Genomic DNA, 16,094 nt, shown 5'->3' on the forward strand with positions numbered 1-16,094 from the left:
TTAAGTACAGTACTTGAGTAAATATACTTAGTTACATTGCTCCACTGATCTTCATCTACCATTTTGGCCATGAGATTTAATATTTAAAGTGATGAGTCAAAAACACAAAACAGTGAATGAGCTAATAAAAGGCAAACAGTGCCACAGAGTTGGGCGTTTGTATTGGATTTAGCTCTAATTAGTTATTTAACTCAATCTTAATATCAAATTTATTTATATCTTTAGGTTAGGACTTTAGGGTAGTATTAACCTGCTATTGATGCTGTCTAAAGTGTAAAATTTGTGTGTAATTTTAGCACAAGAGTAGACCCGCGGTGTAGAGACAAGGTGTTGCTTCAGGATTGAAATCCCACACCGTATCCATATTTTAGTTTTTGCCTCAGCCCACAGGCAGCCAGGATCCAAACTTCCGTGTGACTCCACACCCTGTTTTCCGGGGAGCCTGTGGAGATCCAGCCCTTCAACACGCTGCTCTCTTACGTCCCGTCCGTGAGCAGTGAGCTGGCCGCGGCGGAGATTTCTCCTTCTAGTCGGATCTTATCTTTTTCTCCAACTGAGCTCTTTCTAGTCTTTTACGCTCTTGACACATATCGGAGTAGTAAAGTCGGCGCGGTTTCGCTCAGTCGCTCGCAAATGTTTTTGTCCTTGCGCTGCGCCTCCGTGGCAATGGATTGATTTCAGTGTTTTTTTTTCCTCCGACCTCTGCCTCGACCAAGTTGAGAAAACAGTCTCTCTGACCTGCGGCTTTTCTCTTTCCAGCTACATGTTTCATCCGGCCAGTTTTAAAAGTACCTGGCTCCGGATGTTTCTGCACATTTTAGGACTTTGAACTTTTTTTTCGTCCCTTGGTGCATTTTACAGGAGGTGGCCGGGGGATTTTAAGGATTTCTTTTTTTGTTGTTGTTGTTTTTTTTAAGCTTCCCCGGGGTTCCTGAAGCCTGCAAAGATTTATTTGTGAAAAGTGATGGCCGAGCGGGGAGCTCTGTCGCTCCTCTCTCTCCTCTGTCTCACCTTTCTCTACACGGAGACCACCGCGGCAAAGCATGTCGACAAAGGTAAAAGCCTTTAATGGACCGCCGGTTGTTGCGCTTTATTGTCTGTTTATTTACGCCTCGGTGGAAGAAACTTATTTACATTGTATCACGAGTTGGGAAATAATAAAAAACAAAGAAACACACGGAATACAAACTGTTGGCTCCTAACATCAGATATGGAGCTAGGCAGCTAATTCTGCTGCGTTAAGATCAGCTACTCCTTCACCGTTTAGACAACTTTAAAAGTAGTATAGCAGGCACACTATTTACTCGTAGGCCAGCCCTGTTTCAAGCTGTAAAGGCAACATGCTTTTCCCTGTCTTTTGTCTGCATGGAGGCAGAACTGCTCATAGGTTTCCGTGGTTTGTCTCTCAAATGATTCGCAGACATGAGGTGTAGTTGCTTCGCGAACACGTCCCTGGGTTGTGTGCAGCTGGATTTGAGAGGCTAAATCACGCATTTGTGTGTTGAATTGAGATCGCCCCCCTTCTTGTCTGTGTTTGATTAGCTCTGTGGCCGTGGAAATGCGAAGGATGGAAGTAACTTGGATCTGAAAAAAATACACCATGCAAAGAGAGTCATTAGTGTTCACTGTCAGGAAATAAGCCAGCATCATCAGTCCAGCAGACATCTCATTACCTGGGCGTCAATACATGTTGAGCTGATGGATAAACAGAACCTAATTCATTTGCTTCTGTTAATTGTTTTGAAGCGAGGGCACTGCACTGCAGTGTTCACCTCAGGAGCTGTCTTATTCCAACTGGTGGTGTTCTGTAGTGAGACGTTTCACTGATATTAGGGGGAGGATTCTTGATGTTAGAGGTATTGATTAGAGTCTGTATGTTTCAGCATAACCCACCACAATCTGTTATAAGCACTCCAAGCTGTGAGTGCCTGAGATGAATTGGAGAGCCATGAGGAAAAAAATGTCTTTCCAGCAGTCACTGGAGTGCACAGCTCCAGTCCTTATCACATACCCCATCGTGACAGAGTCATATCTTTATCATTTAAGCCGTTAGACGCTATCAAACACAGCAGCATGTGGTCCGGAAAATTGCAAATATAACTGACTCTTGTGCAACATGGCCCAGTTTTTTCCCCCCCTATCATTCTCGTGATATGCAAAATAGTTGTGTGTGTCAAAAAAATAAAAACAAAAGCAGTCCATGCGCCTTTGAAAGCTTGTTGTTTATTTTTGCCGGTGAAAAAAGAATGAATGTGCACAGAAGTCTGGCCTTGGAATGACGGGCCTCTGCTTGCTGTTGGGGTCTCTTGCGTGTGGAGCCTGATGAAAGACCCTCTCCTGCATGAGAAGCGCTCTGCAGTGGTGGAAGGGGAGATAGAGAGGGAGAGAGAGAGAGAAAAAAAAGCCCCTCCTTGGCTTTGCTGGAGATCAGTACAAAAGAGAGAGATGGGGGTAGGGTGAAACAGGCTGACTGTCTGGAAAGTAATAAAACCAGGAGATTAAGGGGACCAGGGAGTTCCTTTGGGAGCTTTGATTGATTCCAGAGAATTGGACTGGGACCCACACACAGAGAGAGTCTCAAATTACTAATTGTGGGGTCCCCTGCTCTGAAAATATCTGTTTATTCAAAACACATTTCTTTGAGGTCCCGACTGCGGCCAGAACTTATCTTTATCAAAGTTGGCAGAGTTGCAGCCCCTAACTTAAAGAGTTTCAGCCCGCCTTATTTGGTTTTGGGACATATATAATAGATAGTCTCACTTTTTTTTTGTTTTACTGTGGAATAACCTGTAAAACTTAAGCCAAACTGCTGCTGTTTTTTTTTTTTTTTACCACTTCCTCATATTTAGCTCTTAGAAGTTGTTAGAACTTTAAAAAAAAATGTCCCAGATGTTTGGCTTTTGTAAACAAGTGACTGTTAGAGGAGTGTAAAATCCATTTAGGCTCTATCTTATCTCTGTAATCCTGCTGGGAGGGAATTGTGTGCTGATTGTCTCCCAGAGGACAATGCAAATAACTTGCTGAAATGTGTAAACATTTGGCAACCCTCTCTGCTCTTAAAGGCCACTCTCCTGGGTTTTATCCTCACAGACCACCTCAGATGCAGCGTTGCTCAGACTTTATAAACAACTGTCGTTTTCTTTGGCGCATTTAAGGTCTTTTCTGGGGACTCTGCTGCTAAGAACATAATTTACCACCTTTTTGTTGTTGTGTTTGGAAAGCCCTGGTGGTCCTACATCCCAGGTTATGGGGAAAAGAAGTAGGAGGATCTTAGTCATCCTGAATTTCAGATATAATTCAGTTCTCACCCTCATTTCACAGTGTAATCTGAATGCAAAGGTTAGTAACAGGTTTCAGTTCTAGCCATTCAGACACATGAATTTTACAACTTCATCTTCGGCTCAAAATAGCAGAATCTTTTCCACGCATCCACATCGTCTTATGAGTTGAGAGGCGACATCATGCGGAGTCACCTGCTGTCTGTGCCGTATTGAGTCTGCTGTTTACTGATCATTTATTTATGGGCTCCAATTGCTCATAAAGTCCTAATGACCTCCATCCACCGAGAGATGGATAATTGCACACTTTGCCAAGTGTTTGATTCATATGCTTCACTAATGAAACCACCCCTGTTAGGAAATGCTACTGATCTGCCGCGGCCCCTGATGTGGGAGCTCAGTTCGTTGCTTTTCGGTGTTCTCGGGTATGAGGGATGCCGCCGTGAGGTCAGCGGTTTGAGATCACCGTTGAAAATAACAACCTGTTTGTGCTTTGTTCCTTTTTGCTATTTCAGCAGCTAAATCTGCCCGTGTGGGGGGTTTGTGGGGGTTTAAATGACCACAATCATTGAAATTATTTGCCCTAACTGTCACAGCAGTTTATCACATGTAATTGGCAGGGGGAAAGGTGGATCAATATCCTCTGAATAGATGGGATGACATCTGCTGTTGCATCTTTTTGGTGGCTGGGGGTCAGTGTAATCGGCTGCTTTCAGCTTAAGCTTTCAGCTGAGTATTTTGGTAACCAACAGGACTGCTGACCTTTATTTAATCTAAAAGGGGCTTCCCATTTACTAATTTGTTCATATATAGCTGTTGATCAAAACAGTGCCCAAAGTGTAGACTGAACTACAGGTTTTGTATAGACGTGGTGCAGTTAAGCTACGGCAAGGTCTCTATTGTTTGGATCATGGGAAAAAAAAGCACGTCTTGAAATTTACATGTTTTAATCCCATTTCTTCCCATATCAGCCTTTCACACATAAGCTGTTAGTCCAGAGCTTTAATGCTTTTATACCGGATTGAAGCTATTTGAATTCTCTGCACACTATACACATTGTTCCTTTGGTTTTCCTTACGTTTACTGATTGCTATTCAGCATGCTGTTTAAACCTGTTACTCTAACTGGCATTGTTAGACCCCTGTGTATTCGAGGCATAGCCTGGGCCAGCTTGCTGGTTGCTTGTGGTAGTGAAGGGAGGGTTGTTTTGAGTGGAGGGAAGCCAAGCCTGCATCACAGCCTAAAACCCAGAGCGGATCATGGACAAGTCCATGGCTTCTGCTGCCCCCCTGCTAAGATGAAATTACCTCTATCAAAGCTGCTGCTAGTGGTGTGGTACAGAGAAACATGACAGAAGTCTGCTGTTCCCTTCTCTCCACTCCAGTCTGTATACAGGCCTCCCCCCTGCTCCTCTGATTCAAGTACACATTCAGTGGCTTTGAAAGACTTTCTTGGGACTGTATGAAGTTATGTGTTTTCATACATACCGATGTTGGAAAAATATTAATATTATGTAATTAATTTCACCCATATTGCCCAGCCTTCCAAGTTTATGTTCACCAAACTTTCCTGTGTGTGTTTATGCCCTCTGGGTTTGTCATTGCGGGTGACACCACAGCTGGTGTACAGTAAAATGTATTTATTTCCCACCAACACTGCCACATTCCTTTTACAAATTTCTGAAAAAGCCATTTCATTCGGTAATCTCCGGCACAGAAGACAAAATGATATTCACATTACGAGCAGCAGCTGTAAGTAGGCGTGAAAATTAACTTCTGACTTGTGGGGCAGGACAAATTTGTTTCCCAAAAGAAATGGTGGCGTAAGAATCAGTCAGACTGAGCTCAGAAGATGATAGTAATTGTTCATTCATTCGGGTTTTCTCAATGAACATTCACTTTTCTGTAATTTACCAAAGTAATAAGTCATAATGATCAAATTAAAACAGAAAAGTAAAGTTTTTTTTTCTATGTGGGACGTTTGGTTTTCACCAGCTTGACTATTTTAATGTTAAAAGTACCACATTTGTAGCAGCAGTTCCTGGTTCAACAATTTCATTATGTCGTTTTGTATGTGCTGACAGAGAATAAAGGCTTTTATTTCTTTTTTCACTTACCCGTTCCTCTAATCAATTTCCTAGGGGTAAACCCTGGTCTCTGGACCCAGGAAAACCCTTTCATTTAATGTGGTGCAAAAGGAGTTTAGGTGTTGTCCAGAGCCGTCGGCTCTCTGTGTACTTTGAAAGTCACACTGTTCCATGTTGTGATTGGTCAGCTCACAAAAAGCAGCTCACATCAAGTGTGCTCCTCTTAAAAGCAGAGCTTCTCTCAGATTCAGAGGTGTTCCTGCTGTGCCTAAAAAGATGTCAGACGCAGCACCTTTCCAATCCGGCTGCTGTCTGTCTTCTTTGTGTCTGCTGGCCCTTTCATGTCAAAACAAAGAAGGCTGGAAAAAAAAACTTGCTGGGTGTTTGAAAAAAGTTGAATAGTGTCTAGAGGCCATAAAGCTGTCCATACTGCCCTGTGTGATGACTCCTTTGAGACTTTGTGGTAACCCGAGGGACATTACATCAACAATATCTTTATCTTTTAGTGGAGACGTCACTGGTTTGCCTGACTGAATTCCAATTTTTTACTTTACTTTAAAAATAGAGCAAAATGCAAAATTTCTAATCCGCTGTGGTGCTGTTGTGCTCTCCAGGCTTCACTGTTCTGCTGTTATTGAATGATGCTCAGGCTTAATGACCTCTGGGAGAGCAAAGGCTTTTCAGTTTCCTTGGAGCTGCCGCACACAGCAGAATTGTGAGCAAAGCGTACAAAGAAGAGACTGAAATTATGGGTACATGTCAATAAGAGCGTAGTTTGTCATCTGTTATTATGCTGCTCTGCCCTTCAAATATAAGGTGACTTGTGTCATGCTCTGTTGAGCTAAAATGGTCACGCTCTGCTCCCAAAGCCTTGCTACAGCCTTGCAGTTTCCACAAACACAAAATCCACAGTTGTGTGTGTGTATGTTGTGTTGGGCCATGGTCTCGGAGTAAGGTTGTTTTGAACTCGGTGATAAATTGGCTGAATATGACTATTGATTGGTACTTCTTTGTTCATCCTTATTTTGGATTTTTAGTAGAATTTCTATAAGCACAGTTACACACTGTGTGTTTTGGACATCATTAAAATGACTAACACAGTAACTATTAAAGGAACCAAAATAATGATTTTGAAGGCATCTGATTAGGTGGGAAGCTGCATTGATAAAATCTCTACAATTCCCGGTTTTGTGAGAAGGCTATATCTTTTGATGCACATTTTTCTGAAACTTGTAATAATCAATCTTTCTATGGATTATTTGACTACATGCAGGCAGGCTGTTGCAGTGGGCTGACCTCTGTGTGTAAAGAATTTATGTCTAAGCAAAAGAAATAACTGGTCATTTTGATATGCAGATACTTGTACCTTTGTCATATACTGAAGCTTTTACCAGCACAGCATGCAAAATGGCAAAAAACACTTGTAATCACTTACAAGTGTTGTATGTTGTACGAATAACAAGTATTAGTCTTGCAGCATGACACGTTATATAATATTTATGTTCTGCTAGACTGCAGTCACGGTCGGTTGTGTTCTTCGGGACAGCATGGCATTGTCCAGTCTTTCACTGCATACAGAAGAACTGCAGGAGCCAAGCACGTCCTTGGTAAGTGCAGCACGACAGCAGCAAATGGCAGAGTGTGTGTCTTGACGCTAGATTTAAGGAGGGTGCTGCAAGCAAAGAAGTATTTTCCCCTGGCCTGGTACTCAAGCAAAACCTCAAAGGAACGCGCTTCCAAAGGCATCTTTAAACAAGCTTAGGAGGACAGTGAGGACCTTTTCCCTGAAAATTTTCCTCAAACCTTTGCTATTTTGGTTCAGCCGAGCTCCTGTCATGGTGTCTCGTGTTGGTAGTGGCAGCTGCATAGGATTATGAATCATGCAAGCTGTGTCTGTCAGATGAGCCTGGACTAATGAGAGAAAGACTCTGTTGTACACAGAACTGTTTTAACATCGCTGGGGGTGGGGGTGATATAACAGGTATTTCTTACAAAACAAGATGTCTTAAGCCTTTTTAAATGTTTTATTTTTTTATTCTTTTGAATTTGAAAAGTTTTATTGAGTATAAGGGCGTAGTTCAAATTACAGCAGTCACTAAGCAGTTAAAGAATAAGGCTGACTTTATATTTGTCTTCCCATTATTATTGTCAAATCTAAAGAAAAGTCCATAACCAACAATGAGAAGCTGGAATTGTTGGACTTGCTGTTTTGGTTGAATTCTCTGAAAGCGTATGTGGGTGTTTCCCACCAGCATTTTCTGTTGATTGTGAGAAAAAGGATGTGGAACCTCTTGTGGGATGTTTCAATATTGACAAAGAGATTTTTGTACTGAAGCATCGTCTTACAAAGGCGTCTCATAACAGGTACATAAACCTGAATATTGAATAGGCATCTTTGAGAAAAATTGCTTCGCAGAGGGAAGGAAAAGAGGGGATGATGTATAATAATTTGAATAGGAAGCAAGAGCACCTAAGAATGATGGATACAGCCCGGACTTTATTCAGTGAGCGTTAGCTACAGAAGGAAGAAATTAAAATGTTAGCTGACATTAGCGTTTTGCAGGTCCTTTAGATTTTGGCATCTCTTTGTCCAGTCAGTTGCTACTCTTAAGGACCTTAAATATAATTAGTGCAATTTATATTTAATGTAATTGTGAGGTGGCGGGTCTCACTCTTGGCAGCGGTCCTGGTTGTAAATTAAGAGAGACTAATATCTTCTCGAAAGGCTGATTAATGACCTTCATTTGGATGCAATGTATCTGCTGGAGTTCCAACATCCTGCAGCTCTCAGACATGAATTTATTCTCTGCTGACTTTTTGGAGGACGTCCAGGGTGTGATGAATTAACGTGAAAGTCTTCTCAGTGGTGTAGTTCATGGTGTAGTGCGGTTGTTAAGTAGCTTGTGCTTCAAAGAGAATGCAGGCAAACAAGAATGAATGCTGCTTTTCCAACGTAATGATTCTTATTCATCGTATTTGTCCAGGAAGGATAGTGCAATTTGAATCTTGTTAGTCAGAATTTTTTTTATGGATCCTGTATTGCCTTCTATGCCCTAAGCAATACAAGTTAATGCTGATCTATATCATTCACTAAATTAACCTGTGTTGTTGTTTCTAAACTCAGACATTTTCATCTTCACTATACTCATCAGATTACTGGTTCTTGGTTTACCAGTAGGTGTATGTGAGAGAGTTCTTACATACACACTCATAAAGTATCAGTCATCCGTGTACACACAGAGCCTCTCACTCTTCATTCAGTCAAAGGAACTTTTCATGTGCTGAAAGGGTGTGGGGGCAGTCAGTCACAGAGAGAAGATTGTGAGCAGTGCTCAGTCGCACTGCCTGCCATCATCTTGTGCCCGGCCTGTGGCTCTTGGCAGCTTTAGTCATGGTGGGATTGTGTGTGTGTGTGTGTGTGTGTGTGTGTGTGTGTGTGTGTATGTGTATGTGTATGTGTATGTGTATGTGTATACATTTGGGTGGGTATTTGTATAGGCGTATGCCACCCATCTAGGGTTGAACAGCTGTTTTATCAACAAGGTTAAAAGAGTTTCCCAACTTGAACTTGCTCTCCAGTAAAAAAAAAAAAAAAGGAAAAAAAAGTGTTTACCTACTTTCACTGAGAAGATGGGGAGAAATCTGACCATTCCTGTGGAGCAGCTCGCAGCCTCTATGTCATTGATTCAGTATTATGTGCCGAGCAACTATTTTTAGAAACAAAAAGAATGGGGGGGGGGGGGGGCATTCTATGGCTGCCACACTCCTCATAATATTATTGGCACTTTTTTTGTTTTATTGTGAAAGTCTTTATTTAGTCTAAGACAAAATTACAGATTTGCTCACAGCTGTGAATTGTAAAGAGCTTGGTAGTTGTGTGGTTTGGGTTTGTCAAAGAACTTTCATTTCTAAAAATGTGCTCAGGAAAAGATTTTTATAAGAATCGCATAAATTAAAACCTGATGTTTCCCATCGGAAAATATTGACATGCACGCAGGCAAGGCATGCTGAGATTTTTTTCTCACGTTGCGATTAAGTCAACTCTTTACTTTCTGCGACGGTACCCATAACCCAGTTCAATAGCAGTGCTCAGCTTCAACCAAGATTTCTAATTATGCTGCCTGTTTAATAGTTCATGAGCTGCTTCAGATTTTGGTGAGCAGTGCCAGAACAATTCTGTTTGAAGCTGCAGTATTTTCTTCGTTATTTTCTTGGTCTGTTTTGCAAGTCAGGAACTGGGTTGTCTGGGTTTCTGTAGTGGAAATCCATAGAAACCACTTAACTTTTAAGCATAGTAGGCGCAGTGTGTTTAGGCTTCAGCAAGAATAAGAGGAAGGTGTCATTTTTTGCCCTGTGCAGTACTTTTCCATGGCAGTGTCTCAGCATGTAGAGTACAGCACCGTTCTGGATTGTTGAGTCTCAGACATTAAGTTTAAACAATTTAGGGTTTAGAGTTAAGACCAGCGGAAGCTCTGTACAAGTCATGTATATATCACCCTGTGTACCAGTTCCTCTTGGAGCCTTACCATTCAACCTCCCAGGTTTTATTTTGATTTCACCTGCTGCTATGGTGACCCCTGAAAAAATTTCTCCTGGTATTAACCAATGTTTCTGCTGCTAAATCCAAGCTGAAATGATTCTTTGAAAAGTTCAGCATTAGATAGAGGCTCCTTTGTGCTTTTGGGAGCTCCCCTTTGGCATTGACTTCTCACCATGTTATTGGAGCCAGTTCCTCCTCAACTGTGAGCTCATCTAAAGCTAACGGAGGTCAGGAGAGGCAGCTGAAACGGTGAAATTACTGCTTTAAGCCTTTTTAATACACTTCCATGATGTAATGGAATTGGCCGTCTCTTTTGATTCTGCTTTCTTGGCCCTTCACAGTTGAATAAATGTGTCCCTCAGCAGCACTTACTAGAGAGATGATGGCATTTCTCCTTTTTAGATTAATGTTACACAGCTCAAACACAAAAAACCTTGAGCTTGGCCACAGAAAATGCTAAAAATGCTAATTGTGCCTTGAAATTTGATTTACTCTTCAACTGCGGTGTATACATTTTTAATGTTGATGAAAATTCCAAGTCTTAAGTGGAGCTTCTGGGTGCTTTTGTTTTACTACAGTGTTAGAAAATGGGAGCGTCTGGATGGCTCTTTATTGCTTGTGATTTCAGACTTACATCAGACTGAATTGTCTTTGAGACAGTGCTGTGTTTTTGGCTTGAGGACAACACCTCCCATGTAGCTGTGTGCCTGGGCAACGCTGATCATGGTAATAAAATGAGACCCCCCAACTTCCTTTCCTGAGTTATGCATATCCTTTTTCTAATGTGGGTTCCAGTCCTTGACCTTTTGGGAAGATGATAATCTCTTCTAGTGTCTGTTTTATGGAGTCTGATAATTGACTTGGTTTGGCTGTGATATGAAAGTTAAGATTGTGAGAAGTTAGATCATTGACGGCCTTACACAACTTAAGGGCTTACACAATGAGGATTGCTCAAATCTCACATTGTGACCTTATGACTCACAGAATTTCTCTTTCTCTACAGTGCAAGGTTGAGAATTATTTTGCTCATTTTCTTGTGCTAGAATGACTCCCAACTCTTTATATAGTACAGCAGGGTTTCAGTCACTGTTTGATGAAGCCATACAGAACCTGAGAGCAGCACCTGGGACTCTTGTCTGTATCTAAATACAGATGTGACCTTCCTCTCTCTCTGTCTGATATGGAGGAGGAAAAGGAGGATGAGGATAAGCAGGTGGAGACAGAGCTGTAAGCTCCTAGAGGTGAGGATTTTTATCCAGCTTGAAGTGTGCGCAACGGGCAGCGATGGAAAGCAGCTGCATCCATTCCCTTTGATTCCTTAACCATTGTCCCTTGAACCTCGACTCCACTCGCTCCCCTCCTCGTCTCAGCCTGTGACAGGTCACTCAGCCACAGCAGCAGCGTGGTTGCAAAATGGATGGCGGCCAGCAGGGAGCACCTGCGGAGGGATAGCAGGCGACCAGCATTCCATCACAGGACCCCGAGACACAGATGTCATATGAGACACGAGGGACGTGTTTGGAGTGGGGGGTGGGGTGGGAGGGCTGATGGCAGTGGTTTTGGCATGGTGGGGCAGTAATGAGGTGGGATAGCAAGCCAGCTGCTACCAACAGATTCTTAATGAGGTGTCCCATCAAGAACCCAGGGAGATGAACATTAATGACTACAGTTAAACTTGTCTGTTCATTTATTCTCCCCTTTTCAATTGTGCGAGCATGAGGAGACGCATGACATGTTTGGGCTCACAGTAATTGTGTTTTTCTTCCCAGCCAGATTTGAATGTAGTTTAGCTTTTTTGTAATAGGGCTGCAATTGGTACAGTGAATTATTTTCATTATTGATTTATTTCTCCGTTATTTGTTTTTTTTTTTTTTGATCAGGCGATGAATTGTTTAGTCACTAAAGTCATAACTCCCCCAAGGGGACACCTTTAATTTGCTTGTTTTGTCCAACCACCATTACAAACCAAATATATTAAATTTACTGTGAATTTAAAAAAAAAAACAGCAAATCCTCATATTTGAGGAGCTGGAATCAGTGAATGTTTTTTTAATCCATTGCTTTTTACTTATGATAAATGACTCAAATGATTAATCAATTATCAGTATTGTTGTGGACTAATTGTTTAATTGACTAATTACCTGTCAGTGAGTAATTTAGCCAAATTGGGAATGCAGAGACTCTGGAGAGTTGACAGGTGGTGCAGTGTGGGTGCATTGTTGTCATAATCAGATTGTGTGCATGGAGATAATTTGAATCTTTAAATACATATATTGGCTTGATGACTAAAGTATCAGCCAATGAAATTGCCATATTTATTCAATAATAGCCCAGGTTCAGCAGAAGTGCTCTTTTCCTAAAAAAAATAAATTTAAAGTGAAACTCTGCTCTCCAAGCATTATCTTTTCAACGCGTACAGGTATTCAAATTGTGTAATAACAATTAAGTAGAACCATTATTCAGAATTTGAATGTGTATGTATCTCTTGTGAGGGACAGTGAGTTCTTGTATAACCTTTTCTCTGCAATCAACAATTGAAGTGCTTGAATTATTGGTTGCAGAGAAAAGCAAAATTCTTTTTCTGCTTTCATACTTCATTTACCTGGAGTGGTCTAAATTAGTCCTGAGTGCATAAGCATGTCATTCAAGCTTTCAGGACACCTGCTGAACAAATTCACTCACAAAACACACACACACACACACACACACACACACAGACAGAGAGAGCAAGATCCTAAAATATGTCCCACAGTCTGTTTGTGCCATATGCCGTATAATATTGTAGTGAAGTGTAGCAAGTCTAAATGAAAATTCACCCAACATTATCTAATTAAGCAGGTGTGAAAGCAGCTTAATTCAAGTCGGTTTTGGCACTTCTCACCGGTCCATGTTCAGCTTAAAGCAACAGTTCCTTCAGCTGAGATATGTGAATACTTTCATTAAGCTGGGGACCAAGTTGCACACTTTCATTTCTCCTCAAAAGAAGATGTCAGAAGTGGTCTTGAGTTATAAAGGGTGGTGGTTTTATTAGCCGCTGCTAGCCTGTGGGGTACTTTTTGTTGCGGAGTGACAGGGGACTTAATAATGAAGCTCTCTAACCCAATGAGCCCTGAACCAGTGGAGCCCCTCTTCCCTTTCTTTGTCCCTCTCCCAATCCCCCCACAGTGCCACTGCATTCCCAGCCTGGCGGGGCAGTGTCTATGGGCCAGGGCCATGTCACGCACCCCTTCTGGCCCCAAACGTCCGTGGTGGGAGGGTCAGGGGTTCAAGTGCTCCCCGTGGGGCGATGCATGGCATGCCTAGCGACGCTGTGGTTCGGCCCCTGCACCGGCTACGTCGGTAATTAATTTCTAATGAGAAAGAAATTGGCTGACCCCGCAATAGCTAGCCTCTTGGCTCTAGCTCACTATTACTGCCCCTTTCCCATTTTTCCTTTCTCCCACACAGACTTCAAAGTAGAGGCGAGGATAGCCCCTCCTGGCTCAACACTGATAGCGAAGTGCTCAGAGAACATTCCTCGCGTGCTAGACAGAGGTTGAGTGTGGATTTTATGGGCTGTCTTTCTGCTAGTCCCACACATACCTGTGGTTCATGTGCATGCTGTTGAAGCTTAACTGTGTTAACCCTTTCGTATGTAACATCAGAAATACAGCAGCTGGTTTTGAAGATGTGGAGGCTTCTTGGCCTTGGTAAAGACACTATAATACCCTGTGTTTGGGGAATTTATGCACATCTGCATTTGAGTTTTGTTCCATTATGGTCCTCTGCTCATAGGTCTCATCTAATTTGCCCGGCCGTTCGAATGCTCTTAAAGGAATACTCTGACATTTTGTGAAATTCATTTATATGTCGTCTTACCAAGAGTTTGAGTTTGAAGATCAATAATAATTTCATTTCTATGCATTTAATATGGAGATAGTGCTTTGATGCATTTAGCATAGCTTATCACAGAGGCTAGAAGCAGTGGGAAACAGCTTGCCTCACTCAGAAGTAAGAAGGATTAGCTACCCAGCAACTCTGAAATTCTCATTTAACAGTGCATTGTATATTTTTAGCTACAAAGCTAGTCACCAGTACATCAAAAAGTCAGCTGGATTTTTTTTTTTAGAGGTAACTAAAATGTGCAACATCACTATCAGGACAGGGTTTCTTAGATGCTGTGTGCATCCTCAGGGCCCAGTTGTTGTTGATCAAAAAGTAGCTCCAGCGCACAAGTTATCTGCTCTTTTAAATACAATACCTTGTTAAACACACATTCAAAAACAAAACTTTACAGCCTAATGGCCTGAATGAAACATGCAATCCAGTAGTCGTTCTGTAAAACATTTTATTGCCTTTGGACCTGCATGTAGGAATTCACACTTGATAAAGTCCTTCCTGTAGGACATGCACAGATGCTGTTTTATCTCTGCTATCTAGTATTTACGGGAATGCCTGGATGACATTTGATGTGTAAAAAAGTGGATGGTGCTGAATGAATCTCACATTTTCCTGTGGTGAACTAGCTTCTTTCCAGCTTCTGTTCCAGTGCTGGATACTCATTGATCATGGAACGTCTTCAAAAATATTTTTAGTTAAAGGAACAAAAAGTCATCCTCTTATTCAAAGATAATTAATTAAACACAGTATCCGTGTGTTGTGGGTTTTCTGGTCAGTGTGGAGGCAGCCTGTATCGATAAGATTTCCTGAGGGGAAACAATTGTGTGAAAAGCAGGAAGCCATTAGGAAGCCAGGGACTCGTGTCTCTCCCTGCTGAGTAAATAGTGTCTGCCCCCCTCCATTTCATCCACTTTTGAATGAGCCCAGCACTTGTAACAATAAAGGCAGGAAATGAACTGTACTCACACAGGAGCATGCAGGATGCTCATTGTGTTCCTAATTGACCAAACTAGGTTGGGTGATAAAAGCAGACTTTTCTCTTGGCTAGCCAAAAATAGCTCAAAGCATAGAGTAGCATACAGTAGGTGTGGTCAAAAAAGCAGCTAATGAGGCAGGATTTCATTGCATAATTTTAGATTTTTTTGGGGGGTTGTTTTGGTCACGTCCCAACTGACCCGGTTTGTGTGAAACTGGAGCTTCCAGTTTAAATCCATGGCTTTCTAACGCAGGCTTGTACTCACTGTTGTGGTACTGCATGTGTTAAGTGTGAACTCAATGGCAGCTCTTAGTGTCGACCTGTTTACTATTTGCTAACTTCACCTGGCTGCAACATTTTTCTCTGTGGAATGCAGGCGTGACTCACAGCCAGACAGTGTTACTTAAGTTGTCACCTGAGAAGCCCTCCAGGGGAAAGTTGTTTTGTCCTTGAATGTAGACTAAGCGTATTTGAGCTGACCTGAATTCACAGAAGATTGGCATTGTAGTTGGGATTGAGGTTATGTCTACTACCAATCCTACTGCTCATTAGACAAAATGTGTGTGTTGCTGTAATGCCCACTTTTTCCTCTTAGCCGTAACTTTTTCTTCCCTGAGCATCTGCTGTGCTTCAAGGTCACGTATGCCAATTATAGACCAAAAATCAAATGAACCAGTTTCTAAATCGCCATTCTGGTTTCATTGTTGGGTGAAGGATCAGTGGTTATCTGGCCCACATTTTGTGCTTAGTGTAATTGATGTTTGGTTTACCCCTAGATTAAATGACAACTAAGCAGGTTAGCATTGAGGATTTTCCCAGATTAATTCCAAGAGTCCAATCTGAGTGGGCTGGCCACTCTCTGTGTATCATCCCAAACGTCCTCCTTACCTGGGATTTACTAGCATATGAAAAGGAAATGAGATCAGAGGTGGCGATAAATCCTGAAGCAAAGCCTCCCTCAGAGAAAATGAGATGCACACATGGTGTCGTCAGTCACCAGCCGTCCATGTCCTCGTTTTCAATAAATTGATTTTGGCTGCTCAGCTGATCAGAGGTAGTGTAGTCCTTCAATACAGTGGAACTTTGTCAGCTAATGCCACTGTTAGTTTCGCCACACATTTCCTATATTGAGTTTCTCGTCTCTAATGGTATTTGATGCAGCTTTACTTTGACTCGTTTGCGTTGTGGCATGTGAAGAAATGCGCTTCCTTTTGTGTTCTGCGCTTTTTAGCCTGGAGTGCGATGTTATACTTCACACCCAGTTACGCTGTGTCCACGCACTGTGAGGATCCCCATGTCCCAGCAGATTCGCAAGCAACTAATTTAGGACTTGTT

General features: G+C 42.0%; 1 protein-coding gene across 5 annotated transcripts in view; it reads left to right on the forward strand.

Annotated features, from left to right (window-relative positions):
- Window positions 1-479: 479 nt before the first annotated feature.
- neo1a (neogenin 1a) overlaps window positions 480-16,094 on the forward strand; it is a 145,135-nt gene continuing 129,520 nt past the window's right edge. For all 5 annotated transcript variants that reach the window (XM_041037635.1, XM_041037599.1, XM_041037608.1 and 2 more), the window contains exon 1: window positions 480-1,055. In XM_041037635.1, the coding sequence (XP_040893569.1) occupies window positions 965-1,055 (91 nt within the window). In that variant the 5' untranslated portion in view covers window positions 480-964. The remainder of the gene's footprint in view (window positions 1,056-16,094) is intronic.

This window comes from Toxotes jaculatrix, chromosome 1 (assembly GCF_017976425.1).
Source record: "Toxotes jaculatrix isolate fToxJac2 chromosome 1, fToxJac2.pri, whole genome shotgun sequence".
NCBI classification, from domain to species: domain Eukaryota; kingdom Metazoa; phylum Chordata; class Actinopteri; family Toxotidae; genus Toxotes; species Toxotes jaculatrix.